Source organism: Arvicola amphibius, chromosome 6 (genome assembly GCF_903992535.2).
Source record: "Arvicola amphibius chromosome 6, mArvAmp1.2, whole genome shotgun sequence".
Taxonomy (NCBI): Eukaryota; Metazoa; Chordata; class Mammalia; order Rodentia; family Cricetidae; genus Arvicola; species Arvicola amphibius.
The window spans coordinates 136163923-136190360 of NC_052052.2; the positions used below are offsets into that span (position 1 = coordinate 136163923).

Below are 26438 nucleotides of genomic sequence, written 5' to 3' on the forward strand. Positions count from 1 at the left end.
TTTATTAAACGGAAGTCTGGTCTTCCCTGTGGAATGTTCAAGAACTTGTGTAGTGAGAAAGAAGGAAGTTGGACTGGACATGGTGGCACACACCTGTAAACCCAGCATTTGGGAAGCTGGAACAGAATTCCCTCAGGTTGGAAGCCAGACCAGGGTACAGAGTGAGACCTTGTTTCAAGCAATACCCCTACACACAAAAAGAAAGAAAGAAAGAAAGAAAGAAAGAAAGAAAGAAAGAAAGAAAGAAAGAAAGAAGGAAGGAAAGAAAGAAAGAGAGAAAAGGAAAGGAGAAAAAAAGATCAGATAGAAATATGAGGTGAAAAAAGTACAGTTTCTTATGTTTTACCAGTTTATATAGTTGCCTTAATATGTAGATTGGCTTTTTTGCTGATTTGTTTTTTTTTTTTCTTCTGTGGTGCTCAGAGATATGCTCAGAGTTAAGCAAACACTTTGTCACCCACTGAACTGTACCTCTAGCCCTTATCTTAAGAATTCATATAGGGCCAGGTGTGGTGCTACAAGCTTCCCGGCATTCTGGAGGCAGAAACAGGAGGATCTCTGTATTCATGGTCATCCTGGTCTGCATAATGAGTTTCAGGCCAGTCCAGGCTACACAGTGAGATCCTGACTCAAAAAAAAAAAAAAAAAAAAAAAAAGGCTGGAATTAGTTAATTGAATTTATTTATTTGTTTGTTTGTTTGTTTATTATTGTATTGGCCCATTAAGCCACACACATGGCAGGCAGTCACATATGTCCAGGTCTTATTGTACCTACTATTTTGAGACATGATCTTGCTAAATGGACCAGGCTATCCTTAATCTCGCTCATATCTCAGGCAGTCTTTGAATTTGTACCTCTCCTGCCTCTGCCTCATGAGTAGATGGGGCTACAGGCCTGAGCCACCAGGCCCTGCAGAAGTTCATTTAGAAGGTTGATTCTTTAAAAGATTAATGCCAGGGTGTTTTTATTTTTAAAGTTAAGAGCAAATGAGTGAGATCGGTAACCCCCCTACACTCACTAAATAAAGTCGAATATAAAAAGTGTGAACTCAAAACAGGAAGAAGATATGATGAGGGTTTGCCTTGTGGAAGAGGTTCTCTCACATTCCTTTGCGATCTTTGAAGAGTTTCCTTCTCTAACTCACTTAGGATGTAGCTAACTTTTTAGAGGCCCCTTTGGCTCACATGTATTATTACACAGATTCTGCTAGGGAGGATCACGATGGTGGAAAGCAAGCGTGAGAGTGTCCGTGGTATCCGTGGCTTCCTTTTCATCCCTGTTTCTTTGCCTGGCAGAAAATTGTCCACAAAGGGGATGAGTGCATCCTGAAGGACAACAATGAACGTAGCAAGTGGTACGTGACAGGGCCCGGAGGCGTCGACATGCTTGTTCCTTCCGTGGGCCTGATCATCCCTCCTCCAAACCCACTGGCTGTGGACCTCTCTTGCAAGTAAGTTCTGAAGTCCCGGGCAGCTGTGGCACTGAACGGTGGGGGCGGGGGGAGTGCTTGTGCCCGAACGAGATGCTTGAAGCCATGCCTGCTTACTGTCATGGTCCCCCAGAAAGGGAACTTAATGGTGTCGCCTTTACTGTGTCTTGCTAGTTATGTTGAGGATTTTATTACGGATCTAAGAGGATGTTTGACCATTTAGGAGAGCCCGAGCAAGCATGAGTGACATTTGCCATATCCTTTGAAGCTGCTGTTTTCAAGTTCCTCCCTTTTCTAACTGTTTCGTGTGTAGTTACTCCCCTCAGGTCAGGATTTGTTCACCAGCAGGTGGAACACTGCATTTTATAGACTGTCCAAGCAGATTCTTTCAAATTTTTTAGTTGGGAAATCTTGAGCCTTACACAGAGTTGGGGAGTGTTAGGTAATGCCATCCTTCCCTCTCTTGTGAAGTTCAGGGGTGGTCAGCATTTGAGCCACTTACCAATCAAAACACTGCTAGCAGTCAATACAACCAAAAAATGAGATAGCCTCTCTCAACCAGAATGATTTAAATGATCTAAATAGTCATATACAGACTATAGATACAGACTATAGATAACGTTGAGAATTTACTTCTGGGCAGTAGGTTAGTCTGTATCTATTGAAGTATTGACAGTTTAAAAATTACACAATCACTTCATAAGGTTTGGTTTAGATTTCTGGGCAGTTTGGGCTGGAGTGTTTTCCTTTTCTGCCTTCCAGGATTGAGCAGTACTATGAAGCCATCTTGGCTCTGTGGAACCAGCTCTACATCAACATGAAGAGCCTGGTGTCTTGGCATTACTGCATGATTGATATTGAGAAGATCAGAGCCATGACTATTGCCAAGGTATGTCCCTGGGGCTGCCTAGAGGGTCCCTCGCCGCCTGGCAATTCATTGGACAAAAGAGGATTTTGTGTCTCACCACAGGAGGCCTCTTGGTCTTCCACAGGACTGGTCTGTTCAGTACCGTACAGAATGGGGTGGGGCTCAGGGGTAGAAAGCTTGCTTAGCATGCGTGAAGCCTTGGGTGCTTCTGCTAGTACCCCAAAATAAGAAGGAATTGGCATATGGACTGGTTATACAGGTCACTGTAGTGACCTGAAAAGCCACAAATACCTATGGAAAAAGACAGTGTGGGCCCCTGGCTCCCTAAAAATGATGGGAATGAGGTCCATTAGGACCCAGCAATAATACCTATCCAAGGAAACATTGCAGAGGAGGAAGTCAGGATGATTCTTGGGAGATTCCCAAAAGCATTTCTCTAAGGCAGATGTTCTTAGGGTATGGTTGGCAGAGCATTAGGTCGAGGAGTCCCTTAGTGAAATGAGAAGCGAGAAGGAAACAGGTTAGGAAGCTTTAGGGCCCTGGAGCCCCTTTCTATTCGTGGGATGGTGGTGCATTTGAGTTTCTGCACAATATTTTGTTTGAAGAAAAATATGCTTCGAAGGAAAAGCCACTGGCAAGCTACTGCTGTACCCCTTAGCAACAGGGATGAAGCCCCAAACCCTTTTCCATCCTAGTTGGCCTGTGATGAGTGTTGCCTTGCCCCCTCTGTCTTGCCCTCTTCTTGCATGGGGATATGAGGACATTCATGCCTTCTCAGCTCACTGTGCCTTATTCACCTCCAGCTGAAAACCATGAGACAGGAGGATTACATGAAGACCATCGAAGACCTCGAGCTCCATTACCAAGATTTCATCAAAAACAGCCAAGGCTCGGAGATGTTTGGGGATGATGACAAGCGGAGGATGCAGTCTCAGTTCACTGATGCCCAGAAGCATTACCAGACCCTGGTCATTCAGCTTCCTGGCCATCCCCAGCACCAGACAGGTCAGCCCGGACCACCTTTTCTCTTTCTATCAGTCACCTAGGTGGTGCTGTGTAAGCTGTTCCTCGGAAAGACGCTTAGGATGCTCTGTGTTGATAGAACAAAACACCTGAAGTTGGATGGTTTGTGAAGAAAAGAAATTTGTTTCGTTCATTACTCAGAAGGCTGGGGGACAGTATAGAGGCTGGGAAGTGGTCCGTGGCTCTGTCATAATTCAACGGAGAAGTAGAAGGGGAACAGTAACATGCAGAAAGGACTGAATTCCTGGAGTGACTTTAGAATAACTGATTCTGTTGAGGACTAGTCAGTGCCGTAACTTAACCAAGACCCAGGAGATAGGCATTCGTCCTTGCTGAGTGTGGTACCCTCATAATCTAATAGTCTTATACTAGGTCCACCTCTCAAAGGCTCCCCTTCATTAGGGCCCAGTCTTCCAGCACATCAATACATAAAGCCTTATCTTTTACATAGCAGATGTAGGAAATACTTTGTACGCCAGGGTTCTAGAATTAAGTCACGGGGAGTAGGCGTATTTTTATACAGCTGAGGTGCCTAGCACCTTGCCAGCTGGGTAGTCTGTTGTATTTATGGTCCTAATTTGTTTTTACAGTCACCAAGACAGAAATCACCCATGTGGGCTCCTGCCAAGATGTCAACCACAATAAAGTAATTGAAACCAACAGAGAGAACGACAAGCAGGAGACGTGGCTGCTGATGGAGCTGCAGAAGATCCGCAGGCAGATGGAACATTGCGAGGGCAGGATGACACTTAAAAATCTCCTGCTCACAGACCAAGGCTCCACGCATCACATCACAGTGAAAATCAATGAACTCAAGGTAGGATCTGTTCACGTTAATCTCCTGAGTCCACGGGGCCTTATGCTTATCTGTAAATGAGGAAAAACCCCATGGCTTACATGTTTACAGGCAAGTGTATTTGCTTTCCACTGCTACACTAGAGATGTTTTTAAGATTAAAAGCTAATCTTAAGAATCACAGCTGGGCGGTGGTGGCACATGCCTTTAATCCCAACACTCAGGAAGCAGAGGCAGACGGATCTCTGTGAGTTCGAGTTCGAGGCCAGCCTAGTCGACAAAGTGAGTTCCAGGATAGCCAGGGCTACACAGAGAAACCCAGTCCCCTCCCCACCCCAAAAATCACACAGTTACAGTGCATTGTATGTGTGCAGGCTGCTAAACTTGTGGTATAGCTACATTATTGAATATGTATTTATTCTAAATTATGGCAAGGTCAGAGAGTTATGGGCACATGAGTATGGGTACCCACAGAACAGGGTGTCAGATTCTCTAGAGCTGAAGTTGATGACAATTGTGAGCTGCCCCAGGTAGGTGCTGGGGCCCCTAACTCAGGTCTTCTGCAAGAGCTGTGCAGGCTCCTAACCTCTGAGTCATTTCTCCAGCCTAACATGGAATACTAGTTTTAAAATCTCAGTTTTAAAGGAGAAAGAAAAACTGAGAATTGTGTGGCCCTGGGGGATGCTATGCTGAGTGTTATGGACCAAGTGCAGAAGGACAAACAGTCTGTGATCTCACGTATGTGTGCAGTTTAAAAAGGAGTCAAACATAGAGAAACAATGGATAGCAATGACCAGGGTTGGGGCCATGGAGGGAGTGAGGAGATGTAGGTCTGAGGCTACACACTTGCAGTAAGGTAAGTCTGGGATCTGGCATGCAGCCGGGAACTGTGGGTTATAACGTACTCATTGAATGTTGCTGAGGGATTAGACTTTGGGTGCTCTTACCTGTCAGGCACCTCACACGTTACTTGCATATATGCTTATTATCATATGTATATATGGTACACGTATGCATACATATGCATATACATGTGCAGAGCAGAACAGCATGCTGCAGACCTTAAAGGCGCGTGACGGAAATGAGTTTAAAACAATCGCACAGCTAGTGAGATGCGCTTCCCTTCTTTTCCGACAGAGCGTACAGAATGACTCACAAGCCATCGCTGAGGTTCTCAATCAGCTGAAAGACATGCTCGCCAACTTCCGAGGTTCTGAAAAATACTGCTATTTGCAGAACGAGATATTCGGACTGTTTCAGAAGCTGGAAAATATCAACGGTGTCACAGATGGCTACCTAAACAGGTGAGCACGGCTAATATCCCTCAAGAGTAGTTTGCGTTTTCAAGTTTTCTTCTGCCTTCCCTGTTGGTGTGGGTGGGAGTGGGATGGGATCCGGTGTAACCACTCTCCCACTGAGCCACATCCCCAACCCAGCCCCGTTAGGCTTCATTCTTGCCTGACTTCATTTGTTGTATGCGCTTGGCTTTTTGGAGCCTGTGCCTTATAGACCCCCCGCTGCGTTAGCACCATTCTGTTTCCTGGACAGTGATGAGAGCTGATGTCACTCTCCGATGATGTCACTCGGAACTTTATCCGCCTCTCTTGCTCTTTCCAGCCTGTGCTCCGTGAGAGCTCTTCTCCAGGCTGTCCTGCAAACAGAAGACATGCTGAAGGTCTACGAAGCGAGGCTGACAGAGGAGGAAACTGTCTGTCTGGACCTGGATAAAGTGGAGGCTTACCGCTGCGGACTGAAGGTGACGCAAGGGGTCGTGGCTGTAGCCCGGCCTCCAGGAAGTGTTGGGGACTTGGCCCTCGGCAGCAAAACCTCACTCCATTTTCATGAGTGTTTTATTTTAGTTCACTCTTTGAAAATACACTTTATTCTTTGAATAATTACAGGCTTACAGGGAAATGGGCAGGATAGAGCCCATACACCCTGGGCCTGGTTCCTTCTGGGGTGAGCATCATGTGTTTGTGTGGTCTGTTTGACAGAACTGGTGAGTTGGGTATGACATAGTACTACAGGCTGAAATCCACAGCTTTTGTTCCTCTCTAAAGAAATCACCCCATGGACGTCACACTGGTCTCAAAAGCACCAGTGTGTGTAGCGGAGGCTGGCCTAGAACTCCTGATCCTCTTGCCTTTTCCTCCCTGCACTGGGACTACAGGTGTGCACTGCGGCACCCACAGCCCATGCTTTATTCCTATGTACACCTAGGACTATGGGGTTCGAAGCTTTCTTGCTTTCTTTGGCCACGTGCGACTGATGTCGGTCCCTGACAGGGAGCTCTGTTGTCAGTGGTGTGGCGTGGAAGCGGTTTGTGGCGGGAATTGGTGAGGGAGCGCAGAGTTGGAATGATTTCTTCCCTTTGGGACCTCTCCGTCAAATGTGGTTGTTCATGCCTGTAATCCCAGTACTTAAGAGGCAGAGGCAGAGGGATTACTGTCTTTGAGATATTGAGGATCAAGCCCAGAGCCTTGTGATCATTAAGCTCCTGATCCAAGGCCGGGCTGTACCCCTAGGCCTTCCTCTTTCACAGTTAATGATATGAGCCAGTATGCAGCTCTGTGGTAAGTGGTAGGATGCTATTTGCCTCAGCACCAGAAATAGGTAAACAAGTAAACAAAATAAACTTGGCTTGGGGGTGGCAGGCAATGGAGGAAGAGATTCATTTGTATGAACTTCTCCCCCCTTTAACTTGCAGAAAATAAAAAGTGACTTGAACTTGAAGAAGTCGCTGCTGGCCACCATGAAGACAGAGCTGCAGAAGGCCCAGCAGATCCACGCTCAGTCCTCACAGCAGTATCCACTCTACGACCTGGACCTGGGCAAATTCAGTGAGAAAGTGATACAGCTGACGGACCGCTGGCAGAAGATAGACAAACAGATAGACTTCAGGTGTGTCAGCATCCTTGCCCGTGGCCTTCCCATTCGCTGGTTCAAACGCCACTAGAAACCACCATTGTCCAAAAGCAGAGCCTTTGCTTGGCCAGCCTGCTTTCTGTCCCTGGTTTTGTACAGTGTCCTCATACAGCGTGTAGACTTTTGTGAGTCGCTTCCACGCTTCATGTCTACTGTGGCATGTTCTGTGCACCTCGTTTATTTCATCTTATCTGCTTATGTCTTTGGTATAGGGATTGAACCCATGGCCTTGCCCCTTCTAGACAAGTGCACTTCCTCTGACCTACTCCCCGAGCCCTAGGGGTTTTGAAATAGGGCCATACTATGTAGCTTAGGCTGGTTTGGAACTTGCGATCCTCCTGCCTTAGCCTCCTAAGTACTAGGATTCACTTGAGTCCTTTTTTCTCATCTGTCTTTAAAAAAAAATGGCATTAACTTTCCATGAGTTGAACTTGGACTATTTCTTAGGTTTTTGTAGGGGAGGTGGTAAGACAGACCTTGTATGATACTGGCTGGCTTCCAATGCCCTATGCAGCCAAGATTGGCCTTATACTCTTGTCTTCCTGCCTCTACCCAAGTGCTACCACACCCAGTTCTTCATCTCGTTTTACGGCTCGAAACTACTCCTTTTATTCGGAATGGTACCACAGCTGATGGACATTTGCGGTTTTAGATTTGGAATAAAACGAAACAAGCGATGATGGATATTCCCATTGAAGTTGTGTTTGTGTGTTTTCAGTTTCTTAAGAAGAATTTTAGAAACTAATAAGAGAGTCTCAATCATTTTATCCATTTTCCCTAGACTGTGGGACCTGGAGAAACAGATCAAACAGCTGAGGAATTACCGGGATAACTATCAGAGCTTCTGCAAGTGGCTCTATGATGCCAAACGCCGCCAGGACTCTTTAGAGTCCATGAAGTTTGGAGATTCCAACACAGTCATGCGGTTTCTGAATGAGCAGAAGGTATAAACACACGTGTCATTCCGAAGCGCTCTGTGGAGACTAGTTGGCTTTAAACTGTTTTTGTGCCTGGTTTGAAATGATGAATATTTCATATTATGAATCTACCTTGTAAATGTTTAAAGCGTGCACAGAGGAGAAGCCACTGGGATGTTTAGGAAGAAATACAACTGGAAAATAGTAACGACGGAGGTTGTTTTCATGTCACGGTGAAGAACCGTTAGAGTTGAGCTGATGCCATAAATGCCTGTAGTCCCAGGGTTTGGGAATTGAGATAGGAGGTCCCTGAGTTCAAGGCCATCCTTGATCTATCTCAAAAAAGAAAAGAAAACGTAAAAAAGACATGATAGGTGTGTGAAGTCATGCCAGTTGAAAGTATCCCCTTGTAAGTAATAGATCGCAGGGCTTTCTTTTCCTTTCTGAATGGAGAAAAGTTCTCTCAAGCCATTACTGAACGTGAGTCCCCAGAGCAATAAACAGAAAGAAAAAAATAACCACTGTAAAAGTGAAATAACACTTCCGTTTGTATGCTTTAACATCTGCACGTGTCTCATTCTCTGTATAGAACCTGCACGGTGAGATATCCGGCAAACGAGATAAATCAGAAGAAGTCAGTAAAATTGCTGAACTTTGCGCAAACTCAATTAAGGTATATTGGTTTCATTAAGAATGCTGGTACAGTGGGGGAGGGTCTAGAATTGGAATTCACCGTATTCATGTATGAAACTACCAAAGAATCGAAGAAAGAGGAGTGGTTGGTGCTGGCTGGCAGGATAGCTCATTTAGAGGAAGGTGCTCGCCACCAAGTTAGCAACCTGAGTTTGATCCCCAGAATTCACACGTTAGGAGAAAACTGACTTTTTACAAGCTGTACTCTGACCTCCACAAGCATAACCTCAAAGTAAATCTTTCAAAAATCGAAAGGTTGTTATTTCATCAAGAATAGTATTCATTTCATTATTTGTTTTTTGCTTTAAAGATTATAAACTTCGTAAAGGTAGTAATTGTATATATTCTGGCCTGAAGAACCTGTGGAAGTTTGTTATTCATTTACTTGAATTCAGGCTGGAGAGATCCCTCAACCATTCAAGGCCCACACTTCTGAATGGCAAAGTTTGGGTCCTGTTTACTTGAATCATTGCATTTTGGAAATATCCCTGTGCAAAGGGCAAGTCTTTATTCGTTAGGCTGGTGCTCTATTCAAAAATGAGCATTTCATTTCATAACAATATTAACTGATTGTTGCCAATGGCCTTTGTAGGTAATTTTAAGAGATAATTTGTGATATAAATCTGTGGAATTATAAACTGTTAGTGACCTTTTTTAGGTCTCTTAAGACTTTTTTAAGCTAGATGTGATGGATTGCATATGCAACCCTGGCACTCAGAAGGCTGAGGCAGGAGTATTGCTGTGAATTCAAGCCAGCCTGAACAAGACAGTGAGTTCCAGGCCATTCTGGAACAGAGTGAACAGAGTGAGACTTGTCTCAAAAGCAAAAACAAAGACAAAGGCCGGGGTATAGCTTAGTGGTAGTATTTGCCTGGCACGCAGGATCCTGGGTTTGAATACCCACCAAAACAAAGATGCCTTTCTTAAACTTTGTTATCCTGCAGGATTATGAACTCCAGCTGGCATCATACACCTCTGGCCTGGAAACTCTACTGAACATACCTATCAAGAGGACCATGGTTCAGTCCCCATCTGGGGTGATTCTTCAGGAGGTACATAAGTCATTACATCACCCTTAATGTCTGCCATCAAAAGTTGTTGCTTATCTCTTCACGTCTGTTGTCCCTCCTGCCTGTCTTTTCCCTGATTCCTGCCCAGCTTCCCTACCATGCCTGAATACATTCCTGGTATAGAGGATCCACTGAAATTCAAGGCTTACATGCAGTTCTAGGCTCCCTCTCCTGAGAGCCATCTACACATGACACAGCTTAGGAAATGATCCTGGGTGTCCACGTGTGTGGTGTATATATTGGACTTGACCCGCTGTATTTGGGATAAGGTAGACTCCTAAGAAGTGGATGTTATATAGTTCATTTCTAAAAGACAGCTTTTCCCCAGAGATGTCAGAGAAGGTCCGCTGTGGGCTCGGGGAAAGCCTGGAATGGTGAGGATGAAACAGAGCACGCTGGTCCTTTGTGTGGCTATAGTTCTAGATTCTGGATCCAGCACAACTGACCGAAGGGAATTCACTCTTCATGTTATGATGCCACTGTTTTATTATTATTTTAATAAAACAACCATTAATCAGCTTGCACAGAACTTTTTTAAAACTGCAGTATACATAGATATCTATATATGTATTATTTTATCTCTTTTTCCCAAGGCTGCAGATATTCATGCACGGTACATAGAACTGCTGACAAGATCTGGAGACTACTATAGGTTCTTAAGCGAGATGCTGAAGAGTTTGGAGGATCTGAAGGTAACTCATTTTCTTGGAGTTTTGTTGTATTTTTGTTTTTAAAGAAAGAAAGAAACAGCACAGAACCTTATTATTTCTGTTTCATTATAACATGGTTTGGTCAAACTGCATTTCCTCCAAACATTGGTTTGACACGGTTTGAGTCTGGGCTCAGTGCTGTGCTCTTGTGCGGCTGCTCCAAGTTAACTTAGATAGTATTTGCCAAATTGTGATTACAGTACTTTGCCCAAACTGTGTTTTCATTCAGTGCTTAGCTGAGGAATTTGCTTTATTTACATAAAATTTTAGAGAAGTTCACCATGGACTAGGTGGCTTTTAGTCTTTAATATCAAGTAATTATTTAATTTGTTCTCCCTTTTTGAGAGAGGAATTTGGTTCACATGGATATTTGCTCTGTATCTTTTGATTAAAAGGTACATGATGTATCAAGTCATAAGCTTTTGGATTTTGTTTCTGAAACAAAAAGCAAAAGTAGGCTGGCCTCAAAGTCACAATCCTCCTGCCTCAGCCTCAGAAGTGCAGGATTATAGGATGTGCCACCATGCACAGTTAATCATAAGCTTTTGATCGTGAGGGAAACTACTTCATTTAAAAAACGGGGGAGAATGGAGTTCAAAGTTGGTATGTCGTTTCCTAAGATCAGATGAGTAGCTGATGGAAGATTACGATAGGCACAGAGGGTGTGTGTGTGTGTGTGTGTTTGTGTGTGTGTGTAAATAAAATACACACAGGTCTGAAGAGCAAAAGTGCTGTTTCTTCCTTGTGGTACAAAGTGCTTTCTTCTCAATATGATGTCTAATTTCATATCCACAGCTGAAAAACACCAAGATTGAAGTTTTGGAAGAGGAGCTAAGACTGGCCCGAGATGCCAACTCTGAAAACTGCAATAAGAATAAGTTCCTGGATCAGAACCTGCAGAAATACCAGGCAGAGTGTTCCCAGTTCAAAGCAAAGCTTGTGAGCCTAGAGGAGCTGAAGAGACAAGCTGAGCTGGATGGGAAATCAGCCAAGCAAAACCTAGACAAGTGCTATGGGCAAATCAAGGAGCTCAATGAGAAGATCACCCGGCTGACATACGAGATCGAAGATGAGAAGCGCAGGAGAAAGACCGTGGAAGACAGATTTGACCAACAGAAGAATGACTATGACCAGTTGCAGAAGGCAAGGCAATGTGAGAAGGAGAACCTTGGCTGGCAGAAGCTGGAGTCTGAGAAAGCCATCAAGGAGAAGGAGTACGAGATAGAGAGGTTGAGGGTTCTGCTGCAGGAGGAGGGCGCCCGGAAGAGAGAATACGAAAATGAGCTGGCAAAGGTAAGAAACCACTATAATGAGGAGATGAGTAATTTGAGGAACAAGTATGAAACAGAGATTAACATTACGAAGACCACCATCAAGGAGATCTCGATGCAGAAGGAAGACGATTCCAAGAATCTCAGAAACCAGCTTGACAGAGTCACCCGGGAGAACCGAGATCTCAAGGATGAGATTGTCAGGCTCAACGACAGCATCTTGCAGGCCACGGAGCAGCGGAGGCGGGCTGAGGAAAACGCCCTTCAGCAGAAAGCCTGTGGCTCCGAAATCATGCAAAAGAAGCAACACCTGGAGATGGAACTGAAGCAGGTCATCCAGCAGCGCTCCGAGGACAATGCCAGGCACAAGCAGTCCCTGGAGGAGGCTGCCAAGACGATTCAGGACAAAAATAAAGAGATCGAAAGGCTCAAAGCCGAGTTTCAGGATGAGGCCAAGCGCCGCTGGGAATACGAAAATGAACTGAGTAAGGTAAGAAACAGTTACGATGAGGAGATCATTAGCTTAAAAAACCAGTTTGAGACGGAGATCAACATCACCAAGACCACCATCCACCAGCTGACCATGCAAAAGGAAGAGGACACCAGTGGCTACCGAGCTCAGATAGACAATCTCACCAGAGAAAACAGGAGCTTGTCCGAGGAGGTCAAGAGGCTGAAGAACACACTAGCCCAGACCACCGAGAATCTCAGGAGGGTTGAAGAAAATGTCCAGCAGCAAAAGGCCACTGGTTCAGAGATGTCTCAGAGGAAACAGCAGCTGGAGATCGAGCTACGACAGGTCACACAGATGCGAACGGAAGAGAGCATGAGATACAAGCAGTCCCTAGATGATGCTGCCAAGACCATCCAGGATAAAAACAAGGAGATCGAAAGGCTCAAACAACTGGTAGAGAAAGAGACCAATGAGAGGAAATGTCTGGAGGATGAAAATGCCAAGTTACAGAGAGTGCAGTATGATCTGCAGAAAGCCAACAGCAGCGCCACCGAGACCATCAGCAAACTGAAGGTGCAGGAGCAGGAACTGACGCGCCTGAGAATTGACTATGAAAGGGTTTCCCAGGAGAGGACCGTGAAGGATCAGGACATCACGAGGTTCCAGAGCTCCCTGAAGGATCTGCAGTTGCAGAAGCAGAAAGTGGAAGAGGAGCTGAACAGGCTGAAAAGAACGGCCTCCGATGAGTCCTCCAAGAGGAAGATGCTGGAGGAGGAGCTGGAAGGCATGAGGAGGTCGCTGAAAGAGCAAGCCATTAAAATCACCAGCCTGACCCAGCAACTGGAACAGGCATCCATTGTTAAGAAAAGGAGCGAGGACGATCTCAGACAGCAGAGGGATGTGCTGGATGGCCACCTCAGGGAGAAGCAGAGAACCCAGGAGGAGCTGAGGAGGCTCTCCCTGGATGTGGAGGCCCTCCGGCGGCAGTTGGTTCAGGAACAGGAGAATGTCAAGCAGGCTCACTTGAGGAATGAGCATTTCCAGAAGGCCATAGAAGACAAAAGCAGAAGCCTCAATGAGAGTAAAATAGAGATCGAGAGGTTACAGTCTCTCACTGAGAACCTGACCAAGGAGCACTTGATGCTGGAGGAAGAGCTGCGCAACTTGAGGCTGGAGTACGATGACCTACGAAGAGGCCGAAGCGAAGCGGACAGCGATAAAAACGCAACCATCTCGGAGCTAAGGAGCCAGCTGCAGATCAGCAACAACCGAACCCTGGAACTACAGGGGCTCATTAATGATTTACAGAGAGAGAGGGAAAATTTGAGACAGGAAATTGAGAAATTCCAAAAGCAGGCTTTAGAGGTATTCACAAATATTTGATCAAAGCTTCACTGCTTCTTAAATACCTGACGCTAGCTCTAATCTGACCTATTCTCTTGCTGCTGTTTTCTTCAGAATATCTAATTTTTCCTTTTTCCTGTTCACGCACTTACTACTTGTTAGATCTAATGTCATGTGCCCTTCTGTCCTGTCTCTGCGTTGAATGCCAGTCCATTGGGAACCTGTGCTTGGCCCTACTTTAAAAGCTTTAGCATGAGAAAAACATCTAAGATGCTCCCATGAATGTCCCACTCTCCTTCTAGAAGGTAGCTCTTGGCTGGGGCTCTCACTGAGTGGTAGATCGTGCACTTGGCATGCACAAGGTCCTGGGTTCAATTCCCAACATCAAAATTTTAACATACTAAAACAGGAGATGGTTCTTATTTCGTGGTCTATATGTATATCTTTAATTCAATTTTTTTCTCAGTGAAATTTATTAATTCTTACACAATTTTAAATCTCCACCTTGCTTAGATGACTTTTCTGCATGCATTACCATATTGTCTTTTGATTAGGAACCTAACATTTTTTTTTCTTTTTGACTTTTCTTATAACACGTTCTAATTTTAAAATAACCTCTAATATATTTGACCTCTATGAACAATATTTGTGTGGGGCGGGGCGTTGTGTGTGTATTTGTAAATTTGTACTGCTTTATTAAATATTTCAGTATAATATACCAGGTGAGATGTAGGTACAGCAGGGATGTTAACTTGGAAGAAAATTACTGTCCCCCCCTTTTCAAACTATAATTACTGTTAGAAGTAAGGCAGGCCTACAACTTCTAGTTCTGTCTATGGAAAAGGAACACAAAACAGTAAGTATGAAGCCATTTACCAAAGTGGCAATCTACATTTTCATGATTTTTTCCAGACCTGTAACAAATTAACAGTGTATGCAGGGAAAATACAGACAGGGAAAATGAAAATGAGACTATGTCATATATATATGAATATATATATATATTTTTCATATATATATATGAAAAGAGGTTAAATTATAATGATCAGATGTTAGCATCTAAACAATATTTTTTCCATTTCTTTCTTTTTAAATTCTAGGCATCTAATAGGATTCAGGAGTCAAAGAGTCAGTGCACTCAAGTGGTTCAGGAGAGAGAGAGCCTGCTGGTGAAAATTAAGGTCCTGGAGCAAGACAAGGCAAGGCTGCAGAGGCTGGAGGATGAGCTGAACCGTGCCAAAGCAACGCTGGAGGCAGAAAGCAGGGTGAAGCAACGCTTGGAGAGTGAGAAACAGCAGATCCAGAACGACCTGAACCAGTGGAAAACGCAGTATTCCCGCAAGGAGGAGGCCATTAGGAAGATAGAGTCAGAAAGAGAGAAGAGCGAGAGAGAGAAGAACAGCCTCAGAAGTGAGATCGAGAGGCTCCAAGCGGAGATCAAGAGGATTGAAGAGAGGTGCAGGCGGAAGCTGGAGGATTCTACCAGGGAGACTCAGTCCCAGCTGGAAACTGAGCGCTGCCGTCTCCAGAGGGAGATTGACAAACTCAGGCAGCGCCCTTATGGGTCCCACCGGGAGACCCAGACAGAGTATGAGTGGACTGTGGACTCCTCTAAATTGGTGTTTGATGGGCTGAGGAAGAAGGTGACGGCCATGCAGCTCTATGAGTGCCAACTGATCGACAAGGCCACGCTGGACAAGCTGTTGAAGGGGAAGAAGTCAGTGGAGGAGGTGGCTTCCGAGATCCAACCTTTCCTCCGGGGCGCAGGGGCCATCGCTGGTGCTTCTGCTTCTCCCAAGGAAAAATACTCTTTGGTGGAGGCCAAGAGAAAGAAATTCATCACCCCAGAATCCACGGTCATGCTTCTGGAGGCCCAGGCAGCTACAGGTGGTATCATCGATCCCCATCGGAATGAGAAGCTCACTGTAGACAACGCCATAGCTCGCGATCTCATTGACTTTGACGACCGCCAGCAGATCTACACAGCGGAGAAAGCCATCACTGGCTTCGATGACCCGTTTTCAGGCAAGACCGTCTCTGTTTCAGAAGCCATCAAGAAGAATTTGATTGACAGAGAAACCGGAATGCGCCTGCTGGAAGCCCAGCTTGCTTCAGGGGGTGTAGTAGACCCCGTCAACAGTGTCTTTTTGCCAAAAGATATCGCCTTGGCCCGTGGGCTGATTGATAGAGATTTATATCGCTCCCTGAATGATCCCCGAGATAGTCAGAAAAACTTTGTGGATCCAGTCACTAAGAAGAAGGTCAGTTACATGCAGCTGAGAGAACGGTGCAGAATCGAACCCCACACGGGTCTGCTCCTGCTGTCAGTACAGAAGAGAAGCATGTCCTTCCAGGGAATCAGACAACCTGTGACCGTCACAGAACTGGTTAATTCTGGCATATTGAGACCCTCCACTGTAAATGAACTGGAATCCGGTCAGATTTCTTATGACGAGGTTGGTGAGAGAATTAAGGACTTCCTCCAGGGTTCAAGCTGCATCGCAGGCATATATAACGAGACCACTAAGCAGAAGCTTGGCATTTATGAAGCTATGAAGATTGGCTTAGTTCGACCCGGTACTGCTCTGGAGTTGCTCGAAGCCCAGGCGGCTACTGGTTTTATAGTGGATCCCGTCAGCAATTTGCGGTTGCCCGTGGAGGAAGCCTACAAGAGAGGTCTGGTGGGCATTGAGTTCAAAGAGAAGCTGCTGTCTGCGGAGCGAGCTGTCACTGGGTACAATGATCCTGAAACCGGAAACATCATCTCTTTGTTCCAAGCGATGAACAAAGAACTCATCGAGAAGGGCCATGGCATCCGCCTACTGGAAGCACAGATCGCAACTGGCGGTATCATCGATCCAAAGGAGAGCCACCGTTTACCGGTCGACATGGCATATAAGAGGGGATATTTTAACGAGGAGCTTAGTGAGATCCTCTCAGACCCAAGTGATGACACCAAAGGCTTTTTTGATCCAAACACTGAAGAAAACCTTACCTATCTGCAGCTGAAGGAAAGATGCATCAAAGACGAGGAGACGGGGCTCTGTCTTTTGCCTCTGAGAGAGAAGAAGAAGCAGGTGCAGACATCACAAAAGAACACCCTCCGAAAGCGGCGAGTGGTCATCGTTGACCCAGAAACCGACAAGGAGATGTCGGTTCAGGAGGCCTACAAGAAAGGCCTTATTGATTACGAAACCTTCAAAGAGCTCTGTGAGCAGGAGTGTGAATGGGAAGAAATAACCATCACGGGATCAGATGGCTCCACCAGGGTGGTCCTGGTAGACAGGAAGACAGGCAGCCAGTATGACATTCAAGATGCTATTGACAAAGGCCTCGTGGACAGGAAGTTCTTTGATCAGTACCGATCCGGCAGCCTTAGCCTCACGCAGTTTGCTGATATGATCTCCTTGAAAAATGGCATTGGCAATAGCAGCAGCTTGAGCGGTGGTGTCAACGATGATGTTTTTAGCAGCTCCCGACATGAGTCAGTAAGTAAGATCTCCACCGTATCCAGTGTTAGAAATTTAACCATCAGAAGCAGCTCTCTGTCTGAACCCCTGGAGGAGTCAAGCCCCATTGCGGCCATCTTTGACACAGAAAACCTGGAGAAAATCTCTATTACAGAAGGTATAGAGAGAGGCATTGTGGATAGCATCACTGGTCAGAGGCTTCTGGAGGCTCAGGCCTGCACTGGCGGCATCATCCACCCGACCACGGGTCAGAAGCTGTCTCTTCAAGATGCGGTCTCCCAGGGTCTCATCGACCAAGATATGGCCACCAGGCTGAAGCCTGCCCAGAAAGCCTTCATTGGCTTTGAAGGTGTGAAGGGAAAGAAGAAGATGTCTGCAGCGGAGGCAGTGAAAGAAAAATGGCTCCCCTATGAGGCAGGCCAGCGCTTCCTGGAGTTCCAGTTCCTCACGGGAGGCCTCGTCGACCCAGAAGTGCATGGGAGGATCAGCACCGAAGAAGCCATTCGGAAAGGTTTCATTGATGGCCGTGCAGCGCAGAGGTTGCAGGACATCAGCAGCTATGCCAAAATCCTCACCTGCCCCAAAACCAAGTTAAAAATCTCCTACAAGGATGCCATGAATCGCTCCATGGTGGAAGATATCACTGGGTTGCGCCTTCTGGAAGCTGCCTCCGTGTCCTCCAAGGGCTTGCCCAGCCCTTATAACATGTCTGCCCCAGGTTCCCGCTCTGGTTCGCGGTCCGGATCTCGCTCAGGCTCCCGCTCTGGTTCCCGCAGCGGGTCTCGGAGGGGAAGCTTCGACGCTACCGGGAATTCCTCCTACTCCTACTCCTATTCATTTAGCAGTAGCTCCATTGGGCACTAGTGGTCAGAAATGGTGGCCATACTTCAGAATCATTTGTACGAATTTATCTTAAATAACAAAGAAAACCTGGTGCTTGCAGTATAGCGGTAGAAAGTTCTAGGCTTAAAAGGTAGTTGCAATAAAATTCCCGTAGCAAAGGCTCGTTGGGCTCTGCAGCTTTTGGCTCAGCTAATGTAGTGTCCTTCCCTGTAGCGAATGTGCAGTGGCAATCACTTGTAAGGATAGCACAGATTGAATTTAGAATTTATTGCTTCTCTTCTGTGTTTTGATCATTTTTCTGTAACTTTTCTTGGCCTATAAAGTCCAGTTTCTGCACTTGGAGATAGAAGTGAAGCTGACTGCTGGTGCCTTAGTCCTCATTTTGTTGCTTCCCACCTAAATAGTCATCTCTCTGTACTAGGAGAAGACTGTTCTCTCCCCACTCCAAGCATGTTGGCCCAAGTTTCCTTTAGTTTGAGAGCATAGATTGTATTACCTGAATCCTCTTACATGCACTTGTTCGGTTTGGTATTACTTTGACTATGTCCACAGCAGCAGCAAACTTTGCTTTTTTTGTTAGTCAAGGTTTTCTGTTTGTTTGGCTTGTCATTTTCTATGTGCTTTAAAAAGGTGTCTTTATGAAGTTTGCTGTTCTGGCAATAAACTTTCAGACTTTGGAAATTTTTGTGTATTGACTTAATTAGGCCTTATACATACAAGGACATTTAGTGACTGATTTTAATGTGTTATAAAATAGGTTTCAACCACTATTTACTAACTAACCTCATAAGAAAACCCCTGAAAGTACTAGCTTGGAATTTATTGTTTTAAAGAAGAGATGGCCTTCTGAATTTAGTTCTTTCAGTTTAGCTCCTTGGAAAGAAGCTTATGGAAGTAATATTTCTAGGGACCAAAGCTCTGTTCCGGTTTGTGCTGGATAATGTGTTCAGCAAAAAAAAAAAAAAAAAAAAATCATAATACTGGGGAAAAAATAAAATGGCTGAGATTTCTTTCTGGAAAGCCTCAAAATAAGTAATATTGCATTTTATCCTTCAAAAGGAAAAAATGTGTTCTTGGATCTATGATAATGGTCCCTGAAGAGTTCTTGACTCTACACTGAAAAATGAAATATGAGCATATCTGCAAGGACTGATTTATTCTGCCTCATGGTTTCCATCCATAATCCTGGGCTCCATTGCTTCTGAGTGCACAGGGAAGCAGAACTTCATGGCACAGAGGATACATGATAGAGGATACTTCAGGGTGTGCAGGAAGGGGCGGGAAAATGGAAGGGAGGGGCATGCGCCCAGTAACCTAATTCCTCTATCTAGGCTCTGCCCCCTAAAATTTCCAACATCGCTAAGTAGCTCTACCATTTGGGGGACCAACCGTTCCACGACAAGGCTGTGGAAGACATTTCAAACACATATTGTGTCTGGTATTGGGCAAGGTTCTGCAAGAATTCAATAGAATTTACTGACCGCAAGACATTTGCAGTTTGCATGGGGACAGGAGACACCTAGACAATCAGTGGGGTTACAGTAACCAGAGAAATAGGGTCATCTGGCAAAATTTCCCTGTGTCCTCCAGGTTTCTGTAACTGAACTCTTAGGTGGAACGTTTAGGCTGGCAAGATGGCTCTGTGCATAAAAGTGTTTGCTGTGCCATCTTGAAGCCTGCAGTTGGATCCCTGGAAGCCATGAAAAGGTGGAAGGAGAGAACTGGGTCCACAGAGCTGTCCTATGACCTTCACATACATGCTTTGGTACTGAGCAAAACCAACTTGGGGAGGAAAGGGTTTATTCCATCTTACAGCCCAAGGCACCAGCTCAATGAGGAACCGCGAGGGGATCTAGCTTGTTTTCCATGGCTTGCTCAGCTTGCTTGCTGTTATGGTCTGGGACTAGCCCAGGAATGGCACTGCTCACATCCATCATGAATCAGAGAAATGTCTCACAGACACATCCACAGTCGACCTGACAGAAACAGTTTCTCAGTTGAGATTTCCTCTTGCCAGGTGACTCTAGTTCGTGTTATATTGACAAAACCTCACTAGCACATATTGATAATAAATGTTAACGCATCTTTAAAAACATGGGACAGTCGTAGAAACAGCACGTACTTGCCGTCGGTGGGGTTTTGACTTCTTTCGCACACATTGGGCATCCATATAAGCAGACATTCTACAGCCGTCATCATGCCATCTTCAAAACTGTCCTTAAGATTTCCCCATTGCTACAATAAAGAGCAAAGGGAAAGAAGCCACAGTTGGATGAATACGGAAGTCAAGACTCACTCATTTCTCTTTATAATGAGCTTTATTGGTGAGAAAACATCACAACCAGTGGAGTTATAATTAGGCCTTGGGTTGAGACAGCGTTAGGAAGGAGAGCTTAAAGTGGACGATTAGAAAAGGTCTCCCTTGCCAGGTGGTGGTGGCACAGGCCTTTAATCTCAGCTCTTAGGAGGCAGAGGCAGGAAGATCTCCGTGAGTTCGAGGCCAAGGTGGTCTACAAATCAAGTTCCAGGACAGCCAGGACTGTTACACAGAGAAAGCCTGTCTTGAACCCCCCAAAACAAACAAACAACAAACAAACAAACAAAACTTCTTTGTGGCCAGCATGGACAGGGAGAACTGGGGAGAAACAGAGAACAAATCTTCAGAGAAATCTTTCCCCAAACAAAGGAGTCTCTGACTTTTAGTTTAGGATTGCTGGCGCGAAGTTCCACCCCACATACATGCCAAGGAGCCTCTGCCGGTAGAACCGTAAATTTATCATGCAGCTCTGGGGGTGGGAGCGGGCTTGGTTGGTTTGCTGCCTACCCACCTCATCTGTGTGTTCTAACCTCCACAGCAGGGATTAGCTGTGGCCTGCATTCTGGAAGAGAAGGTGAGGGCAGAGCTGGGAAAGGAAGGGGGCACAGCTAGTGAGTCTGTGATCAACATCTACCGCTTGGCTCTGAAAATGAAACAAAAAGCAGCGACTCTGGGCAGAGCGTGAATAAAGACCCTAGAGCTCAACCTTAACTCCACATCCGCTTGAAGCCGCTGACCCCCTTCGCTTTCTACTGGCGCCATGTTTTCCTCACAACACTCTTTTCTTATTGTTTACTGAATGACGATACTCTTTTTTAAAATTAAAAGGTGGGCGCTATACTATTTGCCTTTGGAAATGACTGGCAACCAAAATTTCCCTCATAGTTTCTCCCTTGGTGGTAAAGGAAGCCGGGAGGGGAGCATGGATCTGATAAGGAGAGATATTCAGTTCTGGGGGATCAAAATAAGACAGGGAGACGAAAGGCTGAGTCCTACAAAAGCAGAGATTCGCCTGGGTCAGAGCGAAGCGCGGAACACTAACAGAGCTGTGTCACAGACATGGAGGAGGGAGGGATGATTTCCACTGGTCAGATTTACGGCAACTTGGCTATTAACAAGACTTATAATGATAGTGAAATAATAATACTACATTTTAAAACCCAAATTTAAAACACCCCCCAAATTTTTATTAAATAATAAAATAGAGACATGGACAGAATGCTAGGGTGCTTGGTGTTACCCGTCAAGCTGACAAAATCTGGAGTCACCTGAGATGAATCTCTGAGCAGGAACCCCTCTGTGAGGGATAGTATTTTCTCATGTGTTTTATTATAAACGTTTAGCATGTATCTTCCTTAACAATGACCTTTCCTTAGATAAACACGCCCCAGCCATCCGTAAGGTCGCACCCGCTGACACAATCACGTGGTGACTCAGAAACTTGCTTCTGACAATTTAATTATAAACAAAAATGTTTACATGTTGCCCTATTGAATCAAGCCTGCCTATATCAAACTCCGTTTTAGAGAATGATCACATAATTGCTACTCTAGTCTTAACCTGCACGGTGTTAAGTAGACTTTGAAGTCAAAGTGCTGAAACGAAAAGAAAGACAGACCAGGTCAGACAGAAGCACACCCACACGTACAGGAAGTTAAAAAAAAAAAGTTAAAAGCTTAAACGAGAAGGGGGAGGAGGAGGGGAGGAGATGGAAATTTTTAAATATAAAAAAATAAACCATGAAGAAAAAAAAACAAAAAAAATAAAAATAAAAAAATAAAATCTTATATGTATAAAAAAAAGCTTAAACAAAAAACCAAACACAAACATGTCCTGAGACCAACCACACAGCGACGTCATATTGTAGGTGATGGAAAGTCATATTTTCTTTTAAATCTCGAAGACTAACACTTAATAAAGTCGTTGCTTTTATCCCTAAAGAGCTATAGCTGGATAAGCATGTTCAGGTTACATTATATGGATGACAAAAAAAGCAAGAGGGAGGGGCCACCTCCATACAAATGATTACTGTGTCACTATGAAAATATTAAATCCCGTTAACTAAAATTTCTTGCGATGTTACTAGGGAATGGATATGCAAAACAGGGGCTGGAGAGAAGACTCAGAGATTAAGAGTATTTGCTGCCCTCCCAGAGAACCAAGTTTCATTTCTCAGTACCTACATGGTAGGTCAGAACCATCTGTAACTCCTAACTCCAGCAGATTTGACACCCTCTTCTGACCTCCAAAGGTACTAGGCATCCATGTGGTACAGAGACACATATACAGGCAAAACACCTATACACATAAAAATACACTTCTTAAAAAAATATTCAAAGCAGTATCTATGAATACTATCTGAATACTACAGCACTATATGTCACGAACACAATTATGAATGTACAGGACACTTTAAAACTGTTAAGTGGTCAACGAGCCAACATTTAGTGGCAGTGAATACTGTGTGGCAGGTGACCTAGTGACACTGAAGATAGTCACCAGAGGTCAGCCCTGGCCTTTCCAAGATGAGAAGCCGAATATAAGTCAGGCAGGAGTTTGATCTCTCATACTCCAGCACAGTGGCTGTGCCTTTCCTTAATATGATGACTCAAGGAATGTGGAACGGATTTCTATCCGGCAATAGTGTTTCGAAACACACACAGACGCCAAGCTGCCGTAGAGTCTGTAGCATGTCACTGTGCAGAAGGCTCAGGCGCTCACGTTTTCCACCAGCATCCCTGTCTGGAGGTCCACGGAGCCAACCCGATTGTTAGCAGGTTGGAGCCACTTTCAGTGTAGGTGGGGAGCACACTGCAGGCAGCACTGCAGGTGTCAAAGGGAAGCCGGATCGTTTGTAGTTCTGCTAGTGACGCTGATTCCTTCAGGCAAAGAACTCAAAAAGTTCAGTCACAGATTGTCAAGCTGCGGAAAACGCCTAACTCCCAGGGAACAAAGGAAGACTTGTGAAAACTAAGATTGGCATCCGCTGTCAATCTTTTAGATATACAGCTTCGCACAGATGATTCTTACTGCAGAAGTGACGGTGTTTCTACAGCATCAGACACATCTCTGGGAATGAAGGCTGCTTGTCTATCACTCCAGCCTAGCAGCCCTAGTGTGACAATGGTGTGATCGCCGACTCTGGAGTCACTGGCAATGCCAAGGCAGTCTCAGGTACACAGTCTTTGATCTTCACACTTGCTTTGTAGGTATTTTAGGACTCCGTGGCTTCTTTTCTTACCATTTATCTTTCAATGGTTTGTAAAGGATTACTGTTCAGGATCAGGAACCTCAAATGGAGGATATCCAATGGACAGGGCAGATTACTAATATCATTGTTGCTTAGGCCAAGCTTTCCTGAAGATGACAGCAGGGCTCTTTCCTCTGGGAGGGTTTAACTTGTTGTCCCTCAGGTCTGGCACAAGGATCACATCCAGCACTTAAGACAGTGCCCCTAATGCAGTGGTTCTCAACTTGTGGGTCATGACCCCTTTGGGAGTCACATTTCAGATATCCTCCATATTAGATACTTACACTACAATTTATAACAGAAGCAAAATTACAGTTATGAAGTAGCAATGGAAATAATTTTATGGGTGGGGGGTGTTTTAGGGTTTCTACTGCTGTGAAGAGACACCATGACCATGGCAATGCCTATAAAGGAAAACATTTAATTGGATGGTTTATAATTGCAGAGGTTTAGTCCATTATCATCATCACGGTGGGACATGACAGCATAGAGGCAGACATGGTGCTGGAGAAGGAGCTGAGGGTGGAGAAGGAGCTACATCCTGACCCTTCAGGCAACAGGAAGTGGTCTGTCTCACTGGGCATAGCTTGAGCATATATGAGACCTCAATGTCCCCTCCACAGTGACAAACTTCCCCCCAAAAGACCACACCTACCAACAAAACCACACTTCCTAATAGTGCCACTCCCTTTGGGGGACATTTTCTTTCAAACAACCACAGGGTGTCACCACAACATGAGGAACTAAATTAAAGGGTCAAAGGTCATAGCATAGGAAGATTGAGAACCACTGCCTCTGATGCTTCAGTCTATTCTTCCTCTACACGTAGTTCTTTCAATAGCCTGCATAGATGAGATTCCAATAGAATACTCTATTTATTTGCAAATAAAGTAATTCCACAGTGGCCAGTCCAGGAGGCACAGGCTCCAAGAGACTTGAATTATAACCCAAATGCTTTAATCTTTTTAGCTTGCTTATTTCTGCGGGCAGACTCTTCAGCTGTCTACTCTACAGATAGGATTGCAGCAGACTGGATAGACAAAGCAAAAATAGCAGGCAGAGTTTTCGGATGATTGTTTGAAAGACCTAAATCTTCTAAACTAGAAAGGTTCAAAACCCTCCAGTACACAAGTCAGTTTATTTTGCTAGATAAGCAGCACCTTCAGGTTTCTTATTTTTCTAGTTTCTTTAGAGCACATTTTCAGTTTGTTATGGCTAACATTAGGTTTCTGGAGATTTTCTAGCTCTTTCACAGCAGAAGGAAGGAACGACAGCTGATCATCGCATATCTCAATAACAGCGAGGGCAGACACGAGTCAGAAGCCATCCAAGAGTGACTGAAGTTGGTGGTTTGCGAAGATGAGCTTGGTCAGATCTGTCTGCTCCCACTATCCTTTAGGAGGTCGTTCCCAAGGTTCTTCCGTGCCAGGTTGAGCTGGCTGCTACTTTAAATGAAGTCTGTACCACTGGCTGAATGGCAGGACTGAATGACAAGGGGAGAGGTTGCTGAGTGTGGGGCACACTCCCTGCTTCTTTGCCATGAATGCTGTGTGGCTAGACAACTCAAGCTCCTACCAGTGTGATTTCTGCTGGAATGATGGACTGTAACCCAGAACTGGGAACCCAGACAAACCCTTTCCCCATGTATTAGCTACTTTTATGTTGCTGTATTCAAACATATAAACCTATTGGGGAAGTTTCACCACCCCCTCTTAAATAGAGTTTGTCAAAGTATTTCATTAAAGAAACTGAGACAAATGCCCATTAATAAATGTGAACACATGACACTATGTGGGAAGAATCATTTTAAACCTGCAACAAAAGGTCAGTGGAGAGTCATATGAACACGTAGGGAATATATTCTTAGGGTCTATGTTAGCTATGGTCATACCATTTTTGCCAAGCTCTTTTATTTTGGTTAAAAAAATAATATTTGCTGAAGCTAAAGCAATTTGGTTTCCAGAACTAAAGTAACTGTTTTTGTTTGTTTTTTTTGTTGTTGTTTAAGATTCTTCCTTTCAGCCGGGCGATGGTGGCACACGCCTTTAATCCCAGCACTTGGGAGGCAGAGGCAGAGGCAGGCGGATCTCTGTGAGTTCGAGACCAGCCTGGTCTACAAGAGCTAGTTCCAGGACAGGCTCCAAAGCCACAGAGAAACCCTGTCTCGAAAAACCAAAAAAAAAAAAAAAAAAAAAAAAAAAAGATTCTTCCTTTCTCTGTCCTATCCATGCTCAGAAATGATTGGGAGTGAGAAATATTTATCTGTCATCTGACATTACATCATTCTGTTTTCCTAGCTACCACTTGTAACCGCCCACCAAAGGCCCCAAAGAAAACTTTCAGTCCTCTTTCTCTTTGCTTCTCTATTACTACCCCAGACTGGTCGGTGCAAGTCTATAACCTCAGCACTCAGAAGGCAGAAGCAGGCAGAGCCAGGTCTGGTATCCAAATTGAGTTCCAGGCCAGATAGCCACCTTACATAGTGACACTCTTGTCTCAGAAAGGGGAAGGGTGAACTGTAGAGAGAGGAGAGGAGGCTGTCTTAAATTAAGAGATTATAACTAATTATAGTCAATTGGTTGAAACGTAATGCAATTGCTGTAAGAAGAATTCGGAAGATAAACTATACGTTACACGATTTTATGAATTGTGTGTTTGTTCATGCATTGCAATTATGTAGGAAAATGTTCTGAGGACGTGCATACTAACATCAGGGATGAAGAGTCAAGAAGATATGAAGACATTTAGAGTAATTAAAAGTGGCAAAATGCTAATGAGCTGGAGGAAGGCTATACCGATACTATTTTTTGTTTTTCTTTAAGCATTTCTGTCGATATAAATCGTTTTTCCTAAAGACGCTGAAGAGGCGTGGAGAATGATGCTCTGGTAAACCAGAATGCAAGTACAAACCAGCTATTCGCAAACGAAATCTGGCCCCGAAGAACCGGGAAGACACCTTCCAAAACTACGGCTCCCGCGGTTCTTTCCTATAGGCTGGCGTCATCCCTCGGCCCCGCCCACAGCTCCCAGAAACCCGCGCGCGCGGCCAGCCGTTCGA

General features: G+C 44.9%; 1 protein-coding gene across 2 annotated transcripts in view; it reads left to right on the forward strand.

Annotated features, from left to right (window-relative positions):
• The window catches only part of LOC119816825 (desmoplakin), a 46525-nt gene extending 28031 nt beyond the window's left edge, over positions 1–18494 (forward strand). Inside the window, exons 12-24 of one of the 2 annotated variants that reach the window (XM_038333803.1) lie at positions 1297–1451; positions 2193–2319; positions 3102–3303; positions 3912–4138; positions 5254–5420; positions 5734–5872; positions 6824–7017; positions 7823–7985; positions 8548–8631; positions 9596–9703; positions 10315–10413; positions 11227–13521; positions 14601–18494. In XM_038333803.1, the coding sequence (XP_038189731.1) occupies positions 1297–1451; positions 2193–2319; positions 3102–3303; positions 3912–4138; positions 5254–5420; positions 5734–5872; positions 6824–7017; positions 7823–7985; positions 8548–8631; positions 9596–9703; positions 10315–10413; positions 11227–13521; positions 14601–17834 (7194 nt within the window). In that variant the 3' untranslated portion in view covers positions 17835–18494. The remainder of the gene's footprint in view (positions 1–1296; positions 1452–2192; positions 2320–3101; positions 3304–3911; positions 4139–5253; positions 5421–5733; positions 5873–6823; positions 7018–7822; positions 7986–8547; positions 8632–9595; positions 9704–10314; positions 10414–11226; positions 13522–14600) is intronic. The other variant, XM_038333804.1, reaches the window with a different exon arrangement.
• The last annotated feature ends 7944 nt before the right edge of the window (positions 18495–26438 follow it).